The 22,488-nt window shown below is 41.3% G+C and overlaps 1 protein-coding gene across 1 annotated transcript; it reads right to left on the bottom strand.

Moving 5' to 3' along the window:
- Positions 1–977: 977 nt before the first annotated feature.
- Positions 978–18,726, bottom strand: wnt9a (wingless-type MMTV integration site family, member 9A). Its single transcript, XM_085389654.1, has 4 exons — positions 18,590–18,726; positions 4,942–5,201; positions 4,537–4,799; positions 978–2,146 (listed from the first exon to the last, which is right to left on the bottom strand). Exons 1-4 carry the CDS (start codon positions 18,679–18,681, stop codon positions 1,646–1,648), a joined length of 1,116 nt encoding a protein of 371 aa, XP_085245780.1. The 5' UTR covers positions 18,682–18,726; the 3' UTR covers positions 978–1,645.
- Between the last annotated feature and the right edge of the window lie 3,762 nt (positions 18,727–22,488).

The raw sequence follows: 22,488 nt of genomic DNA on the forward strand, positions 1-22,488 counted from the left end.
AAGTAGCAGTTTCCTCTGTTTCTTTATGATAGGCTAAGGAAAAACCAGACTGAAGTTTATTATTTCATACCACGCAGTACTTCCTGCAGTGTCAAACCGTCACTCTTGTATGGTGGGGTCAGCATGCTGCGTTGTGTTAACTGTGTCAAAAGGTGCTCAGCAATAAGATGAAAAGGTAAAGTTAACTTATAAAAACAACTTCACTGACTTCAGAAAGAAGACAGCCGATTAGTAAAACGTAGACATAAATTTGCGGAACAATTACACAAATATTAGTTTTATAATAGATCTTTATATTAGCTAAGAGGCTTGTGCTTTCATCTTCACTTGAACAAAAAGTCAGTCGCCCCATACTGTTTGAACTTCCACTGTACACACTGCGTGTCAATGTATTTCATATGGCTCAATCAAATTTGTGGAAGCAGAAGAGGAAGGAAGAATACGAAATGGCAGGGAGTTAAATTCCTCCAGTTCTCCACAGTTTTCTTTAGAACTACAAAGTAGATTTAAGCTTCACAAAGCTCTACACTTTTTGATCCGAGTCTCACGTGGGCCTTCTGCTGATCAAGAGATCACCTGTTGCTATGCTTTTGACTGTAATAACAAGGCCGCTGTCATCTCCACCTTGGATTCAGATGTTCTTTCTGGTTTAGTCAAACACATATAGTGGTTTAAGTTATTCCCTGAACACTGGCCGAGAATAGCCTAAACTGACTGGTTTAGTTATCTTCTGTTAATGTATGCACTAACAGCTTCATATTACAATATTACAAAAAAAGAAAAAATTAAAGATATTTTTGTTCCTCCTCATGAAGGAGTAGTCCCAAAGGATCTATAAATTATCCACAGAAAGATGTCAGACACAAGCGTGCTGCTTTCCAAAGGGCCTTGTCAACATGAATCAAAAAGAAAACTGAGCAAGAGCACACAAACAACAAAACATTTGTGTGGTTAGTGGTTTGTTTTAACATAGTTAGATAAGTGGCTTATATAATATCATTACAATATAACTGAATTTATGTACATATATATGCAAACACACAATGTGTGTGAGTGTAAATATGTGCGTGTAGAGTAATTCTTACACCCTGTCTTTTTCCTTTTTTTTTCAGTTTCCGTATATGGTTTTGAATCGCCATAAAAAGTCGTCACTTAATTTTTCCGCTCCCCCCCCCTCGCTATCTACCTCATGTTCACATGCTTACAAATACTGTACACACGTAAAAATTGACAAACACACACACACACCATTCCTCTTTGGGCAAAGCCCCAGAAATCAGTCTGTTGATGTAACTGTCCTTGTGTTGTATCCTCATTAACTGGGCGTTAATCGGTTTTCTTGTGAATTGATGACAAAGATTTTTGTTTTTCTTAAAGGAAAGTGAAAGCGTCTCTCTTCAAGGTAACGCTGTGATAAAGAGCTTGAGATGTTGACCCAGTTGTCTGAGAAAGTTTTTATTCTGCAGGACCTCTGAAACCCAACCCACAGAAATCCCTCAAAGTGCTTATTGCTTCTTGGCTCGCTCCTTTTTTGCTTGCAGAATGCTGCTCCGACACTGAAAGCAAAACTCTGCATGAGAAAAAAAAATGCTCCTCTTCAACACAACCACCTTCCTCAGACTGAAAGGGCTGAACGGTGCCCCGTTTACCCCTTGCAGGTGTAGACCTCCTCTCTCTGTGTGCACTGCTTGCATTCAACGTAGCAGCACCAGCGCACCTGGCATTGGCAAGGCCTGGTCACCTCCCTGCTTTGAGTGTTGTGGCCTCGCCCGCAACAGATAGCATCACAGTTTTTGTCCTTGTAGCATTTGCGGGCTGCGGTGCCCGGTGAATATTTGGTGGGTCTACAGAAACTGGGTGAGTCCTCGATGTGGAGCAAGTCCATAGTGCGGGGGATTTGATCGTTCAGGCCGGGCAGGGGCTGTTGTTGTTGCTGCTGCTGCTGCTGGTTGCGGCCCGTGGAGATCTCTCCCTCCCCGGTGGCCTCGTTGGTGGAGCTGCCGACCTTGACGGAGGTCTCGTAACGCTGCTTCAGCTGCTTGCCGATCTCATGGAAGGGCTGGAGCTGCCTCCAACAGGTCTGGACGGTGCAGGAGCCAGATACGCCGTGGCATTTGCAAGTGGTCTCCACTCCAGCCTTGATTACCTGGACCAGAGACAGAGCAATACTGTTAACCACTGAGAACCAGTGAAGGCACACAATGAAAGGTATGCAATTTAACAAGCTTTTGTTTAGCAAACAGAACTTGAAAGAGCCAATTCATTAAAGTATTCTCACAACTAGATGAACTGGGTGGAGTACGGCGGCTTGGGAAGGTTATAGACATATATTTTACATTCATTGCTCTCTTTCATATCATAATTAAAGGGGAAAAACTTCACTTATTGCTTGTGAACTAAAGGAGAACAATGGCGTCTGAGGCTTCTTGTATAAAAGAAAAAGAGAATTATAGTTTGTGGGAGGATTGATTTTGTTATAATAACCACAGATGAAATTTTGATTAAACAGTTGTGGTTATTATGATAAGTGAGGGGAGGTTATGGGTAAGAAGAAGCCACAAAACAATCCATTCAGTCAACTATGGGAACCCTTCATACCTCCTCCTGTACTGGGTACTTTACTAAAATGTGTTTTTTAAGCCCAGAGTTGATCAACCCAGCGCTATAGTGCGGTCATTTTGGCATAACCCAGAGCAAAGTCACGCAAACGTTTGGGAAGAGAAAGAATATCGAAGAAACCGTTTTTTGTCTTACACAAAATCACACATAATTGCAAGTGAAACAGAGGAATTATCAGCTAAAGAGACCACAACACGTTACTTTAATATCACTTGACCCCCTAGCAGTCAGCCAGAGTTCATTTCTGCATCCACCACAATGTGTAAAGCAGAGTGTGTCCGCGAGAATCAATGACAATAACATATTGTCTTATACAGGGTTTGGAAACAATTTACAAATCTTTTCTCTGACTGTGAGCGAGATCGGGGAGCAGGAAGTGCATATTCATCACACCAGCAGGTCAAGAAAATTTGATAGGTCAGCCTTTAAAATGTCGGGGGGATGCAGAGGCTCGCACATTCCAATTTTGTCCTCGGCGTGGGAATTCATCCTGAGCGAATGCGATACACCTCGCTACATGTGCAAATTATGAAAAGAAAAAAACAAAGAAGGAGCCAAAACAATGTTGTAAATCTTTTATCACAAATAAAATCTCCAAGGAGGCTGGATTTAGGAGAGCCAAGTTGAAAAGGAAGAGCTCGCATTCGTTTGGGGGAGAGTTTTATATCTGTTAATATTTGGGAAGTGTGCTTTAGCTGTAATTCATTTTGAAACCAAAATGAAAAAGGCCACAACAGGCACAAAGCACAGTAAAAGAAATATATTCCAGACCATTAGTTTGCTTTGGCTTGACATATTAGGAGCATTTATTCTGCTATTAAAAACACTTCCAAGATGAAAAACCCGTATTTGCTCACCACAAACAATCACTGAATTCTACCAGAGCACAAATGAGACTCTTAGCCTATCTAATCTGAGAGAGAAAACCAAATATTGACTAATGAACACTTTCAGATTTCACTAAAATTTACAGCAGCATTACTCTGGGTTTCTTTTAAACTTGTGTGTTGGATTTTTGAAACACTTCACAATTTTCAATTGATTTTGCTCTCCCAAAATACCCCAGTTAACATCATCCTGGTGTAGGGAAGTTCAGGTCCCATCTGGTGATCCTAATTACATATTTGGAGACAGTTAAGATGGAGCAGTTTGAGTCAAACAGCAGTGCTGTAATGTTTAAACTCCAGTACAAAAGCAAAAGCCAAGATATGGAAATGCAGTGTATCCGGGATATGGCGCAAAATGAATCGGTACTTCACATTGATGTTTGCCGACAAAAAGAACTCAGAGTATATTGTATTAATGCTATTTTCCCATCGTTTAAATGATTCATACAAGCAATTAGCAAACCTTTCTGTTTACATAATGTCTGTCTCGCCATATGAACTCTGACCCTCTTCAAACTGAAGTGTGTTTCCTAGTTAGATTCATGTGTATGGAATAACTCAAAGTCTGTAGAAATTGCAGCGTTAATAAAAGGCGAGTGAAGCTGACACTTTGGGTAAATATACTGCTATGAAATTAGAGTTTGATAAATCTTTCTTTTTCTTTGACTGTTACTCCTTAAAAGTTTTCCAACATCGCTGACATGTAGATGAATAACTGTCACAAATTAAAATGAAGTCGAATTTAATGTTTTCAATAAATTATTAGCTAATATTGTTGCTGTCACAGACCATCATATACCTCTAAGAGGCAACAATGTCGTAGAAGGAGTTGGAGATCTGAGATCAAAGCAGCAGATGTTGAGATATTTGCTTTTGTTGCGTCGGCTGACTTTTGGCTCGAAGCACGGGTCAAGCTCCAGAACGAATGAATCCCCCATTTCCCATGGTGCAGCTAGATCGCGTCATTGGATAGACCAAGTAAGTAAATAGTGCTATCGGTCGGTACGTCATGACCATTTGACGCACTTACCTTCATGCCCACGTTCGTATTGTGCATGTCCACACGTGCACGTAGATCCTTGTTCGAGCGTTTGCCCAGGAAGTCCTTGACAAACTTGTTTGCGTATTTGAGGTTGTCTCCGCAGCCTCCCCACTGCCACGCCTTACGGTTCTCCAGGTCGGGGGCCTCGTCGCATGTACAGCGCTCCATGCGTCCTGCGCTGCAAGCTTTGGCCATGGCATGAGTTAGACCCGCTGAGGAGATGGCGTACAAGAAGGCCGTCTCTTTAAATCCTAGAGAAGCCCGATGGAGAGTGGCAATTGGGAGACAGGAAAATAAAGGGTTTTCTAAAGAGTTGGCTCACTCACACATTAGGTTTTAAGTGCACAAGAATAAAATGCATATTCAAATGGGAAGAAAAGTAGTAATAATCACCTCTTTTTAATATGTTGGCTCGGTGGCGCCCCTCTAAGGTGCAGTTCCACCTCTCAAAGCGGAATTGGTACTGGCATTCTAGGGCGCTCATGGTGATGGCCTCTCTTAGAGTCTCCGCCACGCCCGGGTCTCGTCTGCACATCCTGCGCTGCTTCTTTTCTAGTTTGAGCCGGTCACACAGCTTGAAGTGGGCCCTGCCTATGCTCTCTTCTGGTAAAGAGTTCAGTGGCAGGACAGACAACGGTTCATTACCTGTCAACCTGGAAGAAAGCATCACAAGCCATTTGGAAACAGAAAGATACTGGGATTGTCTTGATAAAGTATTCAGACAGAACAACAGGATACTGACAAAGCTATACTGCATAAACAGCACAGGAAGCACAGCTGCTCACATAATGCTCAAAAGTTTGGTTAATGTTCAAATGAATTCAGCTGTTCAGTGGTTAATGTTCAGGGGAATTCAACATTTGCTGGAGATTGAGATCAACTCTCGGTGGAGGTGTGTCTGAGTAAAGAGCAAATTCTCTGCAGTGGTGGAAAAGTCAGGTTTACCATGTAATTCTTTTGAATTTTGGATACCTAAAAATCCCGTTGTAGAACAATGGAGTTATAATTAGCTTTTGTTTTAAAGCAAAGGAGAAACAAATTATACTGTTAGCATTTTTGTGAGAAGTTTTTATCCACGGGGAAATTTAAAAGAAACGGGGCACTTAATGTAAGAGTGCCTCTGGAGTACTTTCAAAAAAGAAAATGTACTCAGTAACTTTTTATTTCAGAAGCAGGGAAATCAATATCTCTGCCCCTTACAATGTAAGTACACAGTATTATTAGTGGTGTGGGCTTTAAAAATACCTGTAGTTGTAATTAGTTTCTCCTCTCCTTTAAAACTGAAAAAAGGTTACTTACTATGTTTTTTTTACTGTAGTGACATTTTAAGTACCAGTAGGAACACAAGTCTTTGTACTGAAAATTGCAACCTATTCACAAAGATTTACATGGGCAACTGGACCGTAGGTTATGGGCTGTATATTGACGTTCTACCAAAGGTTCCTGAAATCAATTTTTTTTCCATTTTACAGCAATAAACTTACAGCATCAGCTGCATACTGAACACTTTAATACTGCAGTACGAGGTTATAATGTGCAGATGACAAGGCATTCAGTTAGTGTGGGGACATTTTAAACATTTGTACTCTGTGATCGTGTCTGTCGTGTTACAGTAAAACAGTAGCCAGCAAATGGTTGGTTAAATATTTATACCAGATCCTTCAGATGGGTGGCAGGTTGTACCTCGCTGTACAGATTTAAACATGGCACACAGTATTGCTGCTGTCATTATAAAAAGTCTTATATATCGTATAAAAGTCTTTACATCTGAAAATCTAGACTTTCTGTAGGGGACATAAAACGTGGTGATCTTTTTAGTTCTGTGTTTCTGTCCCACCTCACTCTGGGCTAAACTCTCATTTATGATGTCATCAAGGGGTTTCACTTAGGGGCAGACTGGAACAGCAATTTGACTCCATCCCACGCCACTCTGTTCATGCAAATTGTAATCGAGTACTACCTGGTCATCAGGCTTTTTACTACATAATTATTATGTCAAAAGATTATTGGACATCCACTTTGGAAACTGGAAAGTATGTTGATGGTGAAAGTGTCGGTATCTACAAAGAAAAAAATGAAATAAAATAAACTCTACAAAAGAACAACAAGTTAATTCATGTGCTCTTTTGTATTTTGTGATGTTGACATAATATCGTTATCTGATTTGACATAATGTCACAGTTATCATTAATTATGGTATGTAGCAAAACCCCGTCACTGAAACTGGCCCACTTATCTGGAATAAATGTTAACAACATTATAAACACAATGGGACCAACCAGCCAATCTCAACACTGAGGTTTTCAGGTATGCTAACAGTGCTCTCAAAATGCCCACAAAGAAAACCTTGAACTCTGCAGCTTTATTTTTTGACAAACAAAAGTATCAAACAAAATCCCCTGAAACTGAACTTAAGATACACCGCCACAAGAAGGGTGTGTGTTTAAGCTACAGTCCACCCAGACCCAGACCTTTTTTTTAACCTTTTATATTGAAGAAGACCTTCTTAACAGGTGTTACCTGTTAAGAAGCACTCCCTTGCAGAAAGCGAGAATGAGCAGATTCAAGTGCACATCTGTGCAAGTCTTTGGGGTGTGAACTCTGATGCTAAGCATGCTGTGGAGATGCATGCAGTCTGCGGGAGTCAAGGGTGTCTGAGAGGTCTTTCAACTCACTCCTGTTTGCTACATATAATGTAGCAAACTGTCAAGATGACTGTTCACAGTAGCCCAAAGTGGCCCTCAGGCTACTGGGAAATGACACGGTGCTCCAGACAGCCAATGGTTAAAGTTAATCCCAGCGCTCTTGATGAAGCGAGTACAAGTTAGAAATTATATTTTTAAATAATGCTTAAACAAAATTTGTTGTTTATTATTACGCTCAGCAACATTTATGAATCAAACAAAGGCAGACCATCAGGAATGAGCTTAAGACTCTAAGAACAACTGCATAAATGAGGCACCTGTATTCATCCTACAGCTGCAAAGTACTTTAAATACAGCAAGTAAGAATTTCAATTCTAAACATGGTATGGAGAACATGTGGCAGACTTGCACTCCTTTCGTCAGTTTATTTAAGGGATGCATATATAAAACACACAAAGCGGGGACTGCCACATAGCTGGCAAAACCTATAACCAGCGTTCTGAGGTTGTGATGGAGAGCGCAGGGCATTACTTTCATAAACACACACGGGGGACATGACTGTCAGCCTGTGACCATTTTGGTCACACCAACTGACAGGACTGGCACCCTAGTTGTTCATTATGTGTAATTTCTGGCCTCCTTTACACTGTTAAAGTGAAACTGAAGAATAAATGGATTTACTGAACTCACAAAATGCACAAGCTCTCTGGCCTGTGTGCTTTTTGCAGCCGGACTTCAGACTTTTGAAGGATACTCGTGCAAGGAGCGACACAGTATTTATCAATGAGATTATTTATCAATGATCTGGACTTCTGGCATTCAGTGTAGGCTGAATTTTCCAGTGCACTAAGGATTACAGCTTGCACATGTCAACACCAAGGCACAACATCTGAAAAAGCGTACTTGAGAGACAGTGAAGAATTATTTTATTTTGAAAAGAGAGCAATCGGAACTGCATTTATTTTTTGGGCCAATGTTTGCTGCTTTCAGCTGTGATGACAAAACATATTTAGCATTTAAGATTAACACTTTAATCCTTCATATTTCCACTATCACAGCACTAATATACCAACAGTCATAAATTGTTGTCCATCCGTTCCTGGTTGCTAAAAGTATGCATACAGCCAAACCAATTAAAAGAAGTCCAACTTTATAACTGTGAAGCGTAACCGCAGCAAATGGGAACGTTGCCTCACAGTTTACTACAGCCAAGCAGTCTGAAAAGAAGATGGAAATAAATTCTGCAATATTTTTGTAAAGGTGCAGAGCACCTGCTCACTGTCTACACCTGGTTAGTTAATGTACCAGAAGCGATGAGCGCTGATTCGCATTACTCACATTTTAGACTTCTTTATTATTTTTCAGAGAATATTCTGTCACCACTCATGATCACTTGAGTCACGAACAGAAGGTCACAGGATTTATTCAACACAAGATTTGTTTTATTAAGTCCAATAACCGACTGAAATGTTTCCCCTCGAGTGCTCAATTTAATATCAGTGAACTTAATAGTTCACAGATGTTATTTGATATTTTTCTTTACAATAAATTCATAGTCTGGTTGAGAATCCGTGTAGTCAAATCAAAAAAGGAGTCCTCGGGGTTTGCTTTCAGAATGGGTCGAACGGTTTTCTTTTTGCAAAGTGTGTTTGCCTATTCTTAACTTGTCTGACAGCAAGTTCAAATGGAAACCTGGCAAGCTGCGTCTTGACAGAGATCGCCCTCCCAACACACTTGGAGAATAAGAAAAATGTATGGTTTGAGGCGTACGCAGCGAGGCAAAGGGTGTCTTTCTCTGAACAACTGACATTTTCCTCTAAATTGTTTCACGCTTTGTTAAGACACTCTGATTGCAATGTCAAGGAAACAAACATAAAGTCTCTAAACAAACAAATCCAACGGGCCCGGCGTGTCGCGTACGATTGCCAACCTTTCCTCAGCACTTCTTTTGCAAGCGAATGTCAGGGATTGAATAACGCTGCAGAGCAAAGAACCTGTCATGTTAAAGAACATGTAAGACTTTTTTTAATGCACACAACATTTTGCTCATGCAAATGTCTGGAAATGAACACAGAGACATCGATTAAGTGTACTGCTTTGGAAAGACTGCTAATGGTAGCTGAAATATACGAATACCAATATGCTGTGGACATTCCTCAGAAAGACATGCACAGTAACACGTATCAGCTCAGACCTTCCCAAACCCCTACATGCCTGCAAGTATTAGAACGACAGGCCTCAGATGCCTCGGCAACGTCTACTTGTCTGAGACAAAAATGATGGTAAGTGTGAAGCTGGAGGGAAGCCAAAGATGACACGACACTGATCTCAGCACCATTGTCTCTTTTTCAAAGAAAGGTGGGGGGGGGGGGGGGGGGGGGGGGGGGGTTCTAGCTAGCTGCAAAGAAAGCCTGAAGGCAAAGCGAGGAGGAGAGGGACATTCGAGCAGAGAAATACTTCTTCACATCTCTGGAGAAGAAACTACTGGCCAAAGCTCACTCTTGTGCAATGTTTCCACTCTGTGGCAGACGAGAACGCAGTCAAATAGTATCGCAGATGTACCGTGCTTTATTTTCTTCTATATTTAAAAAAAAATGTTTACAAATGGATGCACTTTTTAATACTTGATGAGAGGAGCTGTTCATTTTAATCCGATTCAAATTCGCTGGATTCAAGATAATATTTTCCCTGGATGAAGGACAGTGACCCCTGCTATCACACAAAAGGGTCGCACACATTCCAATAAGATGATCTGAGAAAATAAATAAATAAATAAATCACACTGCTGTTTGCTGAAGAATGAACTCATTCAACTCGCTAAGAGGAAAAGAATTGGATAAGAGTTAACCTGGGTCAATCATAAAGTCGACTCTGAGACTCGGACAAAAAGGAATAACTGGAGTCTTCCTGCAACGGTGACAACAATCGCTCGCTCCATGAGAGCGTTTCTTAAAAAATATGGGACCACTTTTTCTAGAATAAATGTAATTCACAGAAAAGGTCAAAGGTGAACGACGCAAAGACAGCTGCTAATATACCGTGTAGATATCCAATTTTTTAAAGTTACCTATAATTAACCTTGTCAGATTCGTGTTCACATCAACACATCCAACAGTTTTCACTCCTACATGTCGTTTATATCACGTCCATTAAAAGCATCCATCCTGAATCCACGTGATTATCACGAAACGTGCGCGCTTCAAAGCAACGCGCATGCATCTTCGCAGTATCTTCCCCACAGTGAATAAGAAAGCACGAACATGTGTTTTCACATCACGGTCCATTTTCTGTCGTGTTTTTGTTTGAGGTGTTGGCACAGCAACACCAATTACGGAATATAACACCAACATATAAAACTCATTATTATCCCATGTGAGGTGGGATTCCTGCTGATGTTTGCTCAGCTTTGCTTTTTCCATTCACACTCTTGCCTCTACACACTGTGCAGACATCACTGACCTACTCTCACGCTGCACCTCCTCCACTGTCTTTCACTTGGTAACAGTGCAGTTTGTTTAGTCCTTTCTCTCCACCTGTCAGCACCTCCCATTGCCCGTGACATTTACTTTATATACATTTTCCAATGCAGCAGGTTCAGCGAAAACGGCCCATTTCACGCGGCGGAGCACGACAGTCAATCCTTCAAGGAAATCATTGACTAACTCTAAACTTTGCCATCATCACTCGCTCTCTGACTTTACATTGCACTCCTGGAAGTGACCCTCAGCTGGTAATTCTGCTCTTTCTTTATTAGTAAGGTATGTAGACAGCTAAGAATACCTACTATCTGTCATAGTCAGAAAAAAAATCCTATTACTTAAATGTGCTAGGCCTAAACAAATTCTTTCTCAGACTACAAACGCAGCTTGTTAATTACTCATGGTGCTCATGTGCCCACAGAGACATATATTAACAGTCTCTGTATAGACATTAATCTCGAGAGTCTAAAGTTGAAAACCTTAGAAAAAGCAAATCTAAATCAAGCAAACACGCCAAACATCTGGTTGTTGAATAAGAGGTTATTTTCTCCTTTTTGTTAATGTGCGTTTGAATTTTGAACAGTTGGCGGCCAAACAGAAATTTTTGCTGACGATACATAAGAAGGGATGAGTCTTAAAGAATTAAGAGAACGTACAGGGCTCGAGCTGCGGCTCTGTATGGATGCTTTCTATGTTAGGATCTGCAGCCTCTGTAGGAGATATCCATATTCAGTAAACATGATATTACAGATTGCTGACCTAGTGTGTAATCACCCCCTGGAGATAAGAAAACCACCTGCTGAGCAATATCATTGAAAATATGTTTTCTTAAATAAAACAACAAGTTAATACAGTAAAACAAACAAAAAAAACTTTCAGTTTTCTGTTTTTTGGGGTAAGAATTCACGCAGCTACACGCATGGATCTATGTGCACACGCACGTGGAGTCTTACAACCTTAAGTCAACACCTACAAGTTGTGGCTAAATGCGCCCAGACAGGAAAAAAAAAAAAAAGCACAAAAGCCACAATTTCTCCATCAGCCTCAACTTGCAGGTTGTGTGGTCTACTGTCTCCTAGATCACAACCAACCCCCCTCCTTCTTCTCCTCCTTTTTTCCCCTTTTCTCCAAACTTCCCCTATTCCCACTGGTCAGTTAGTCTAAACGAATGTCAATCATTCCAACCCAGCTGTTGGCTCAAAACAAAACGGTCTCTAGACAAAACTATTGCCGTCTACGACCTTAACCTACACAAGACAATGATAGACGTGAACATGTGTCCTGGAAAAGTTTAACTGTGATGAAGACAAACTGCCGTGCTCACCTGATATTAATATGTGCAATGTAAGAAAGCATATTACTCTGAAACTCTGAGTTTTTGCAGTAAATTAGGCTTACCATCGGCGATCCCTTTTTCTTTTCCTTTCACTTTTTCCTGCTGCCATAACAGCATTTAAAAATCCTCCTTTTGGGGGGGGAGAAAGTTGTGTGCTTTTCTCAGAAATGTTGGATGAACTTCAGACCACCCTGCCCAAGTCCCATCTGGTGTATCCCAGGCCATGCCAGAGGTAGTAGGAATGTGAGCGTGTGTAGTGTTTTCCCACTGGCCCTCTCTAACCATTGCTGACAATCTGCTCCACAGCTTAGACATGAATAATTGGAGAAACCATGTATCAGTGTCGAATGACTCTCTGGTTGCTGTTGTTCACCTCCAAGAAGAAGTGTAAGAGAAGAAATCCTACACTGACCTCAGGCGTTTTCTCCATGGTGAAAGAAACTGTTAATTCCCCGAATCATTAAAACAAAAACAAAAAATGGGGGAAAGAGTAAACGATTGTGTATATGGCTAAGATAAGATAAGTCCCTAGTTGAAAGCGCTGGGTGTTGTGATTGCTTCTAACAAGCTGTGACTGACACAGTGCAGTAACACGACAAAACAAAGTGGTACTGGCCTGGGACTTAAGTAAGTCATTATTAGTTGAGTAATGAGCCTTTCTGCGTAGTGGGAATGTCGTGCAATGTCTAGAAGTACTGCTGTTCACAAAGCTAGGGGGGGAAGTCCGCTATCTTGTATGACTTAACAGGATATGACCCAAAGTTATGTCATCTGCTGTCGTTTCTGGTCATTTACAACCCACAGAGGGTATGTCAGACTACTCCCATAAAGTATCTGAAGGAGACAGGACTCTGATATTTTAAATGTATATGATACTACGCATGGGTAATAAGTTTCACTAGAAAATACTTTTGTTTTACAGGTCAAAAAAGTAGGAAAAGGGGGGGAAAAAATCTAGTGTCCAGCCTAACTTTTTAATCCACGACTGTGAATGTGGAAACTGGTAGCCGAGTGGCAGCACTATAGGATCTGGCCCTGGGAATGGGAGTGCGGGGCATGGTAAGAGGTTTAACTGCTATGTGAGAACTCGAGGCTTCTAAGGTCAGCAGCTCAGTTATAGTCACTGTGTGACTGGCACAGATTGGGCGTGCAGCAGTGTCCGCATGACTCCCCAGTTCTAGCCCACACCATGGCACAGAGTAGCCCTGTACCAGCGCACCGACACACCAAACACACTCAGGCACACATACTGTACTCGGCTCTCACCGATTCCACGTGCTGAACCACACTGTGGCTATTTGGTGAGACTTTAAGGTCAGAGAAATTCAGCAAAGCAGATACAAACACAGTACTTTTTTTTTCCACATATAACATGTTATTCCTTTAAATCTCATTTCAAATATTAAAGCCCAAATACCTTTTGTCACAGCATTTTTCAAAGTTAAAGACGCGAAGTGTCGATTAACCGCGTCTGACAACGATTTTTTCGGCTGTTTTTGTGCTCACTCGTGACTCGTATGTTAACGGGAGTGAGAAAAGTTTGACTCTTGACAAGTGCTTGATGATTTAAAAAGCAGCTGAACGTCATGCAAATGGGCCACTTTCAACGTGAAATGAAATCTGCCCCAGGGTGAATCGCAGAACGTCTTCCGTGCCTTGGCCTGTTCACATCAGTGTGTGTCTCACTGTGTCCATTCTCAAACTAATATTCTGCCTTTATGGATAAATAAGCCTTTTGGGAGAATCTTAGAGTATATAAGCACACCCATCCCAGTGAAGCATCTGAGTGCACATCAGCTTAGTCTTCTATATGATCGTGTTTATGCAAGATAAACTCTGGTTACCCTGCAAACAGGTGGATGATACTAAAAAAAGGGTTTTATGCTGACTGCTGCAGAAATAATCTGTTTGATTTTTTTTTTTTAAAAGACACTAAATGTATCAAAATCTATTTTTCTTGGATGTGATAAAAGCAGATATTCTCTGGAAGGCCAAAGTTTTAAGTGAGGGTTTTGACAGTCTGCTAATCTTGTCACGTGTGAGGTGCCATGTCTCTTCTATCCCCACAAACTACGCAGAGAAAACTCGCCTGTGGTCAAGGATGGAAAACACAGGACACAGTGGTCACACTAACTAGCATCATCTCATCAATGCCTGACCACTAAAAGTATCTTGAGTCTATATTAGTTTTCCTGTTTTGCAAATTGCCCATGTCTCCAGCTCCATCTGCAAAGATCATCATATGTTTGCATTTTAACCAAGAAGATTTTCCTCTCCGTATCTTCAAGCAATCCATCAATGAAATGTACGCCTGGACCTGCTGCCCTTTTATAATCAAGCGTCTCTTAATTGTGGTCTGTTTGGCATCCTGATGACACGAGAACTGTACCTCCTTCAAATGTGAGCACGCCAAACGCATTTTGAAAGCCTCTCCAAACCATTCAATCTTCAAAAATATCCATCACAACCATGTTATTACACAGTATGAGCCCCATAACAGCCCACATCAGGGGCCACCGAGCTCTTCTTAACAAAGGTGAGTACCAAGCTCTGTAATTACTGATGGTTCAACCCATAAAATCAGCAGCTACACTATGCATCTTCCAGTTTAAAGACATGTAAATTTGTGCAAAAAAAAAAAAAAAGTACAGCTTTGCTCTATAAGCTTAAGTTCAAAGACATTTTGAACCCATCATGCAGGATGACCACAAGTGGGCATAAGCCAAGTAAATGTTGCACTACATTTACATTTAATGTTTTCACGTTTTGTCTCCTATTTATACACAAGAAAGAGCTGATGGAAGACCATCCTGCACTCTCAGACAGTACTGCACCACCATGTGGTACCCACTAACATAGCAGGACTCCAGAAGGATGTAACAGGGTACAGAGCTCAAAGCAAAGCCTGGCTTAGCTCAAATCTGGATGTATCAAACAGAAATATAAAGAAAACAAAACTCTCTTTTAAGAGGGACGAGCGGTCAGCTATCTAAGCTTCCAGGTTCGCATGATCTCACTACACTACACTGTCATGAGAATCCTATCTTCTTGGCTCATGCTAAAGTGATACCCTTTGAGGTGTGGCTTTGGCCACAGGATATCCTATGTAGTTGGGAAATCCCTCTATCAACGGTGCTCCCCGCCCTGCTGCACGTCAGGGCTAATCAGTCCTTAAGGCCTGGTAATGAGACGCTTGCCACCACTGTCTGCCAGGCAACGCCAGCCTGAGCCCGCACTAACTCTGCTCCTTCTAATGAGTGGTAATCACCCAGAAGCGCCCCACAAACCACTGCAGGGATGCCAGCACGCACATAAGGCAGGCAAGCCAGAAGACAGGAGGGTTGGGGGGGAGGAGGGAACCAAAGGAAATGGTTAGATGGAGCTGCTTAAAAAACAAATTTTAACATTTTTGCACTGTGCTCAAGAAGTAAGGCTCCTTTGAAACTTAAAAAAAATGCCGTTTGATACATGCCAGGAACTAAGTCAGCAAAATGATAAAATCCTCAGACGGGCTGCACACTGAAGAAAAAAGAAAAGAAACATCACTCCTCAATAAATTTACACACATCCCATTTGCTATCCTGTTGCTCTTGGCTTACTGCCTCACTTAATGGAGCGCTGAAAACAATAATTGCATCTGAAAGGAGCTCTGCTCTTCAGGATCAAACCGATGATAGAGATTTTAAGGATATTGCAGCAATTAAATAGCAACCGCTATATTTGCTTCTTCCGGATGCTGCGGCGCGTCTGTGATTAGTAAATCCCAGTTGCATGACTGTGGGCAGCCTTCCTGTATATGTCGCATGTGTGCTAAAGAAAAACAAACCCTTGACTCAGTGTAAGGACTCACATCCAGCACAGTTTACAAGACCGCAGAATGACAAGCCTTTTACCAAAACTTAAATTTAAACCAACAGAGTCGTCTCAGAGAGCACTCTAAGCCCTCACGGGGTCACCTGAGCAAACAAATCATCCCCTTTGCTGACAGTTAACGCCATATCTAATCAAGGTGCTGTAACCTTAAGGTAAGTAAGGCAAGCTCAGTGAGCATCTCCAATTCAAGCTCTAATGATAACGGATTTAGCAGAACCAGCACCTGCCACAACAGGCTGAGGGAAAGAAAATGAGTGTTCACATTCTTGTGGCAAAGGATGACAATTTAAGCGGGTGCTTGGCTACGCCAGGAATCCCACCCCACCCTCAGCTACAGCAGACTAGAGGCAGGAGAGATTGTGTTTATGTTACACTTATGCTCCACCGCACTTTGGAAATTGGGTATGCAACATTGACCCTCTATTTTGAGTAAATCAGTACCCAGGGATGCCTCGTGCTCATGGAATACTTATTTGAACAGGTTTGTGTTAGTATGCCCCCTGGTCAAAGCTGAGCAAGACTGTGCTGGAGTGTCACCGGTGTCGAGTTTCTGGGAAGCCGGCCACGGGGCAGTCACATTTTGTATCTGTGTCACCTGCGCAGGCTCTTTCAGTATGTTTCATGTTCCTCAGCAGCAAGGCTAAATCATTCACTGACACTCATTCATATTCCTTTCTCCCTGGGCCACAGAATAATAAATCTGGAGTATTGTAATACCACATGTCTCTCTGCACTACACATGCCACAGATAGAGAACAGACTGACATAGGTAATTGAAAGCAAGTGCTAACTGAATAAGTAAATATGCATTACCATTAGAACCATTAGGGCTGATTTTGGTGCCAATTTGGCACGTCATCTTTAATACAAGTGCCTGCCAAAGGGCGACACTGCAACAGGAGGGGAGACAGAAACAGAGAGCAGTGATACATTTGTCCTTCTAATGCAATTTTAGAAATGAATTGAAACCAAAGACCAAGAGGCAGAGAGAGAAACTACTTGATACGTGCATGAGTATTAGACATGATGATGCTTTGCTCAGAAGGGGCTGAGATATTTCCATCACACGGAACTACTGCAGGTGTCATACAACTTGCTTGCATCACCCAGTTTCCAAAATTAGTGCCAACACTTTGTGCAACACTCCACCCCCACCCCCCAACAAAGAAAAAAATATTACCCAGAGATCTGAAAAACAGTTACTGTGAGATACATAGCGTTTTACTACTTGCAAAACTTCTTTTGACTTGACTCAATAGCGAATACATACTATTCAGATAACATTTGCCTCCAGGAGAATGTAAAACCCACTTCAACAGGTCGGCAGGTCTGACATACTAGGTTAATGGGCCCTTAGGGGACAGTTCTTGTGCTCTCTTGCAGATTCACATCAGTTCCCAGATCACCTAACACTCCTGGATCCTGCACAACACCCATACCTACCATAAATTTGACTCTGCTGGCAAAGCTTCAAGTGTCATCACTCTGCAGTCTACAACCGTTTGTCTCTGTGTGTGTGCCTACCCTGTAGGGGAGCACTAATAGCACCCATCAACAGAGATATTTGTAGATAATACAGAAAAGCACCAAGATCTTAAATGTGTTTAATGTGCATTTCCACTTGCACAGGTACATTCCAGTCTGTGGGTTTCTTTTCGGATTAAAACTCTCCAGCTCCAGGTGAAATATGGCTGCGGTCCCACCTGACATGCTGACCTCATTTGAATGACCTTGGCTTCCCAGCACTGTTAATGTTCTTCTGTAACTAAGACAGAAAAGGAAGCTAAGAGTGTAGAGTGTACGAGTAAGCAAAGTGCAGCATGAGTAGCCACTCTGAAGTGGAGGTCATAGTGGGCTACACCTAAAATCCAAGGCGTTCCCTGGGAATGACTTACTTTGAAATATACACCCGTGTGCGCTTTCTAAATGAAACAATGTTAAGTGCGGGACGCGATTCACGAAACGCTAAATTTTTCAGATTAGTTTCCTGACACGTGTTCCAGCTGTTTTCGTTTCTCCCGTTTTTATCTGATGGAGGTAGCAGAAGAAGAAAAAAACTGCCAAAGTTGTGTGATGTTTTTGCTGGATGGGGGGATTTTTTCTGTGCAAGCTGAGCAGACGTTTCGGCCACCAGTTCAGTCAGTCAGATCGCTTTATTGTTACCAGCTGTTGAGTCTGAGGCATATACACTCACCTTTCGGCTCCACGGCTGTTTTCAGAGTCGACTAAGGATATGATTTTACAAGTGTTTCAGCAAAATAACCCCTTGACCGCTACCTGCCACTCAAACGTGCTGCGCTCACTGAACAGTGGGCGCTGGCTCAATTGTCAGGGAAAGAATGGAGGGGAGGGGGCTCTCACCGGTCAAAATCATACATACTTCCACCTATATTATATTAGATTATATTTGATTTAATGTCATTCTAAGATAACCAACACACTGCTACTTTTTTTTAATTAGCAGCACCTTCACTGAGGTAAATTCTTGAGCAGACAACCGGCTGCACACACCAGCTGTGAGGCCTCCAGGTGATACCTCGCTGACCCGAAATCAGTGCTTTAAAAAAATAAACTTCCTTATTCCACTTTCTAAACTCACTAAAGAGTTTTCAGTGACTTACGACATTTAAAAAAAATACCTGCTTTGAACCAATCAAATCAATGAAAAGTAGCATCATGGACTTAACAGTGCGTCTGTCATCTCTTACCCGAAATATGCTATGGTGGGTCCAGGCAAGTTGAGAAGATACACTATAACTGTGAACGATAACCATCCCAGGAGTAGGTGTCCATCCAGCATTTTGCTGCGGCTCCAGGGCAGATCATTTCGTTTCTCCTGAGTAGCTGTGTAAAATCCCTTGTTGAACGTTCAACACTTCTTATACAGAGAGGAGCTGCTCTGCGCTCCTCCCATCAGCGGAGAGAGAGGGGGGGGAGGGAGCAGCACCGCGATACATACAACCCAACTGATTCACAATTCCCCTCTCATGTTTCAGAAAGATTATTCATCTCAGTGCGTCTTAATTTATGATTGGTGTGACAGTTTCTCCTCTGTGGGCGTTTTAAGCACCACGCAGTCGGTGTTTGTGCAGATTGAAGTCGCTCTGAGCCGGACTGGACGGTGTGATAAAATACCTGCACTCAGTGACTGTTTATTTCCAGAATGGCAAACCAAGAATTGGTTTGAGTGCAGCACAAGCAGCACTGAAATATCGCAGCAGTGTTATTGTAGTCTATACACTGCCCTACATAGAAGTCCAGGTGTGTTTTTGTTTTGGATTTGGTGTTTTAAAATGTCTTTCATGTGCACGTGTTGGAAACTAGCTGAGGGTTATTGTTACAAGTACTCTACTCAGATACTCAAATACTATAAGTATACTTAAGTGTGCACAGCTGATGAAAAACCCTTACCACAAGGGCACCGCTGACTACAGAGGAAGATCATGTGATTTTACTGAAAGCACCAGAGCAGCTTCTGGAGTAGTTTTTATTATTATTATTATTATTATTATTATTATTATTATTATTATTATTATTATTATTATTATTATAAGTGTATTTTGCATGGCAATTGTGTTATAAACTCATGTTTGGTTTGTTTAGGTTAGAAGTTTTATATTGCTGTTATGGGCAATTCACTCACACTCATTTCTGATACTTTACAAGTATAATTTTACTCGTAGTATAATTTTACCTTAGAACTGAAGAAGCTTCTCGGATGAGAGGTGAAACGTCTTCAAGTAACTTAAAGAAGTCCAGACGCTTTTCTTTGCAAGCTCCTTTGACTATAATTTTACTCAGATTACTACTTACAATAATGTTGTTGTTGTTGTTTTGTTCTTTTTTGTATAAGAAAAAGATTGTGTGCATCCCTCTGTAGACATTTCTATCCTCCAAAGTGTTTCATACCTTGGTTCTGTAATCAGGATTTTGGGGTAGTTCACACATTTACAGCTTCCTGTTTTGTAGATCTTGCCTAAAGAGTGTCTACTGAAGTTAAATATCCGTCAGGTCTTGCCTTTTTGCAAGACGCGGTGATCAGTTCTGCTAAACCAGCTGCGCTGAGGTGAGTTCACCCCAGTTCACAATGAAGTAAATTTGTCCGCAAATATAACTGTAGGCGATTTCACAAGAAATCTGAAAGCAGAAGATGAAACCTTTAATCGCTTTGCAAAATATCATATTGAGCATCATAAATCAATTGGCAAGCTATCAATCGTTCAAGGAAGTAATGTGAACCTTTTGGCAGGCCTGCTCCTGAAAAATATTTACTCTTCCTACGCACCGATTGCTCAAGATTTTGAGATTACCAAAAGTTTTGGTTATTGTCACAGAATGCCTTCTTTAACATGCGATCACCTCTGCCTCACTGGTGTTTGAAACATGTATGCTTGTAGAACATATATGGCCCATGAACATATACAACTGCAAAGCTTTATTTAATGAATGCACATTTTATCCTCTGATGATACACAATTAGGTTGTTATTTATTTTTCCCAGAAACACCCGGCTGATAAAACAACAGCGTTCATAGATTTCTACACAATCAGTGCAATTACAGTGGGAGTGAGAAGCAGCACTGGTTGACATAGCTGACCTCTTGATTTGTAAATAATATCCACTTACTGTTTGCCAGCTGAGAATATCTTTAGGCAGGGACAACCCTTCTTAACTCCTGTGTAAACACCTTTCAATCGCTCAGCTACCAACTAACATCTTTTGTGTCCACACACACCTTGATTTTTGGCACGTAAACAGAGAGAGGGATCTGAACTTGGGACGAGTCCAGGTTTTGCTCAGCTACACCTGGGGAGCACTCCTGCCAGGATTCAAGATGAAGTCTATTCATTCCCAATCTCAAACAATATCCAGCGCATTCAGCGCAGATGGGCCAAGTGACTTCACCGAGCCAACTTTCTACTTACTGTGTGTAAACACAACAGCACCTCAAATTAAAGATTAAAGCCAGCAAGTTTTAAAATTATAATTGCACGCTCTGGGTGATATTGGATCTGTGCTGATCACTCCCCAAAAAGACACATCAGCAGTTATTAATCTTTCAAATTTTTTGTGCAATTAATCTTTCGTTCAGAGGTTTTAAGCACTGACTGAACTAGTGTGGAAAAGTATTTATGAGCAGAACTTTGGTATTTTGGGTTAAATGCTTATTAGCTTTCTAGGAGAATATGCAGCTGGTTACCTTAGCTGAACAGAATACAAGCTTAGCTTACATTTGGCTGACCAAAGGTTAAAAAAAAAAATTTAAATCCACCTACCAGCACCTCTAAATATCACATATTGGTTTAACAATCCATAGAAAAATCAAGGTAGTTTGACATTTTACATTGATTTATGTGTTGGAAGAACACCACCACAGTCCACAATAAAACTACGTGTTGATGTTTTTATACTCTAGTTTTTGCAATCAGCTAAAGCTTCAGAAAGAGAAGGAGATTGTGTTGTATTTAAAATATACCTCCCTGTTTCCACCCTTTTTATTTAGGCGATGCTGAATATAAAGATTAAAAGATCTTCTCATCTTACTGCCCATCTGAATGCATATTTCTAGTCACTTTGTCAAAGCAGGTTAATCAAGACAGCTCAAGCTGTAGTTCTTGCAAGTTTATTTTTTGCATGATTTCCCTTTCAGTTTGGACAGTGCTCAATATAATCTGAAAATTCGCACAGGTGAGCACATGAAAGCACAGGAATGCGCTTTTTTTTCATCATTATAAGCTTGTCAGTCCTTCCTAAAGGGCAGTTATTCAAAAGCCTATAGGCCCCCTGTAAGGGCCTTGCTTCTTAATAACACCTGGTGTTAAGGAGATCAGCGGGAGGGTTTGTCAGTACATGACAAGAATGGACACTAATCCCAAGCAATACCCACTGGTCCTGCATGTCTCTTGAGTGGGATAATTGATTCCCACACCCTTCTTAAAACATGCTCGCCCCCTCTTCTCAGACCGAGCAACCGAGAAAACAGAGCTTGTTTCATTCTGGCGTCGAGGGAACACCGCTATGAGGACAAAAGCGTGTGCTTTTTCTTTTTCTTTTTTACTTTCTTTTTTCCCCCTAAAGCTCCTATGAGAGTTGAACTGAAGGCTGTCATAAGTGTTGTAGGTGGTAGTAGAAATTTGTTTGGTAATAGACCCTAATCTCTTCAGGTTGTCTGGAATATTCCTCTCTTTGCTGTTGCAGATCCCGTAGCTAGGCCTCCTCCTGCTTCACAGACCTTCTCTCAGAGGAAAACATGCATATAAGGGAACTAAATGCATTTTTTTAATAGATTAAGACAAGTAATACAATGCAGAAAAAGAAACAAAAGCACACAAAAAAATTCCACCAACTTTGTTTCAGCTCCAAGTGTGACCAGAATACTCATTTCAGATTAGAGTGTTAGACTGCAGTGTTACATTTCTTTGCAATTACAATGAGGTTCCCTTTGGGCTTTGAGGTTAGTCTGACCATTGAAATAAGTTGGAATGTAGTGTAGGATGTAAATCGAGTCTGGGGTATTTCCTTGAGAAGGCGAATGCATTCAAAACATCTCAGTGTTACGGCACATATTTTAAGAAACAGGGTATACAAGGCAAATTAGACAATAGG

The sequence above is a fragment of the Rhamphochromis longiceps genome, linkage group LG18 (genome assembly GCF_057381845.1).
Source record: "Rhamphochromis longiceps isolate RC_006_pf linkage group LG18, R_longiceps_female_GT1.1, whole genome shotgun sequence".
In the NCBI taxonomy this organism is placed as follows: Eukaryota; Metazoa; Chordata; class Actinopteri; order Cichliformes; family Cichlidae; genus Rhamphochromis; species Rhamphochromis longiceps.

Coding starts and splice junctions, on each gene's coding strand:
- wnt9a (XM_085389654.1), bottom strand. CDS start 18,681: ATGCTGGATGGACACCTACTCCTGGGATGGTTATCGTTCACAGTTATA. Junction 5,202..18,589: donor CCCACCATAGCATATTTCGG/GTAAGAGATGAC, acceptor GCTTTCTTCCAG/GTTGACAGGTAATGAACCGT. Junction 2,147..4,536: donor ATACGAACGTGGGCATGAAG/GTAAGTGCGTCA, acceptor TCTCTGGTCCAG/GTAATCAAGGCTGGAGTGGA.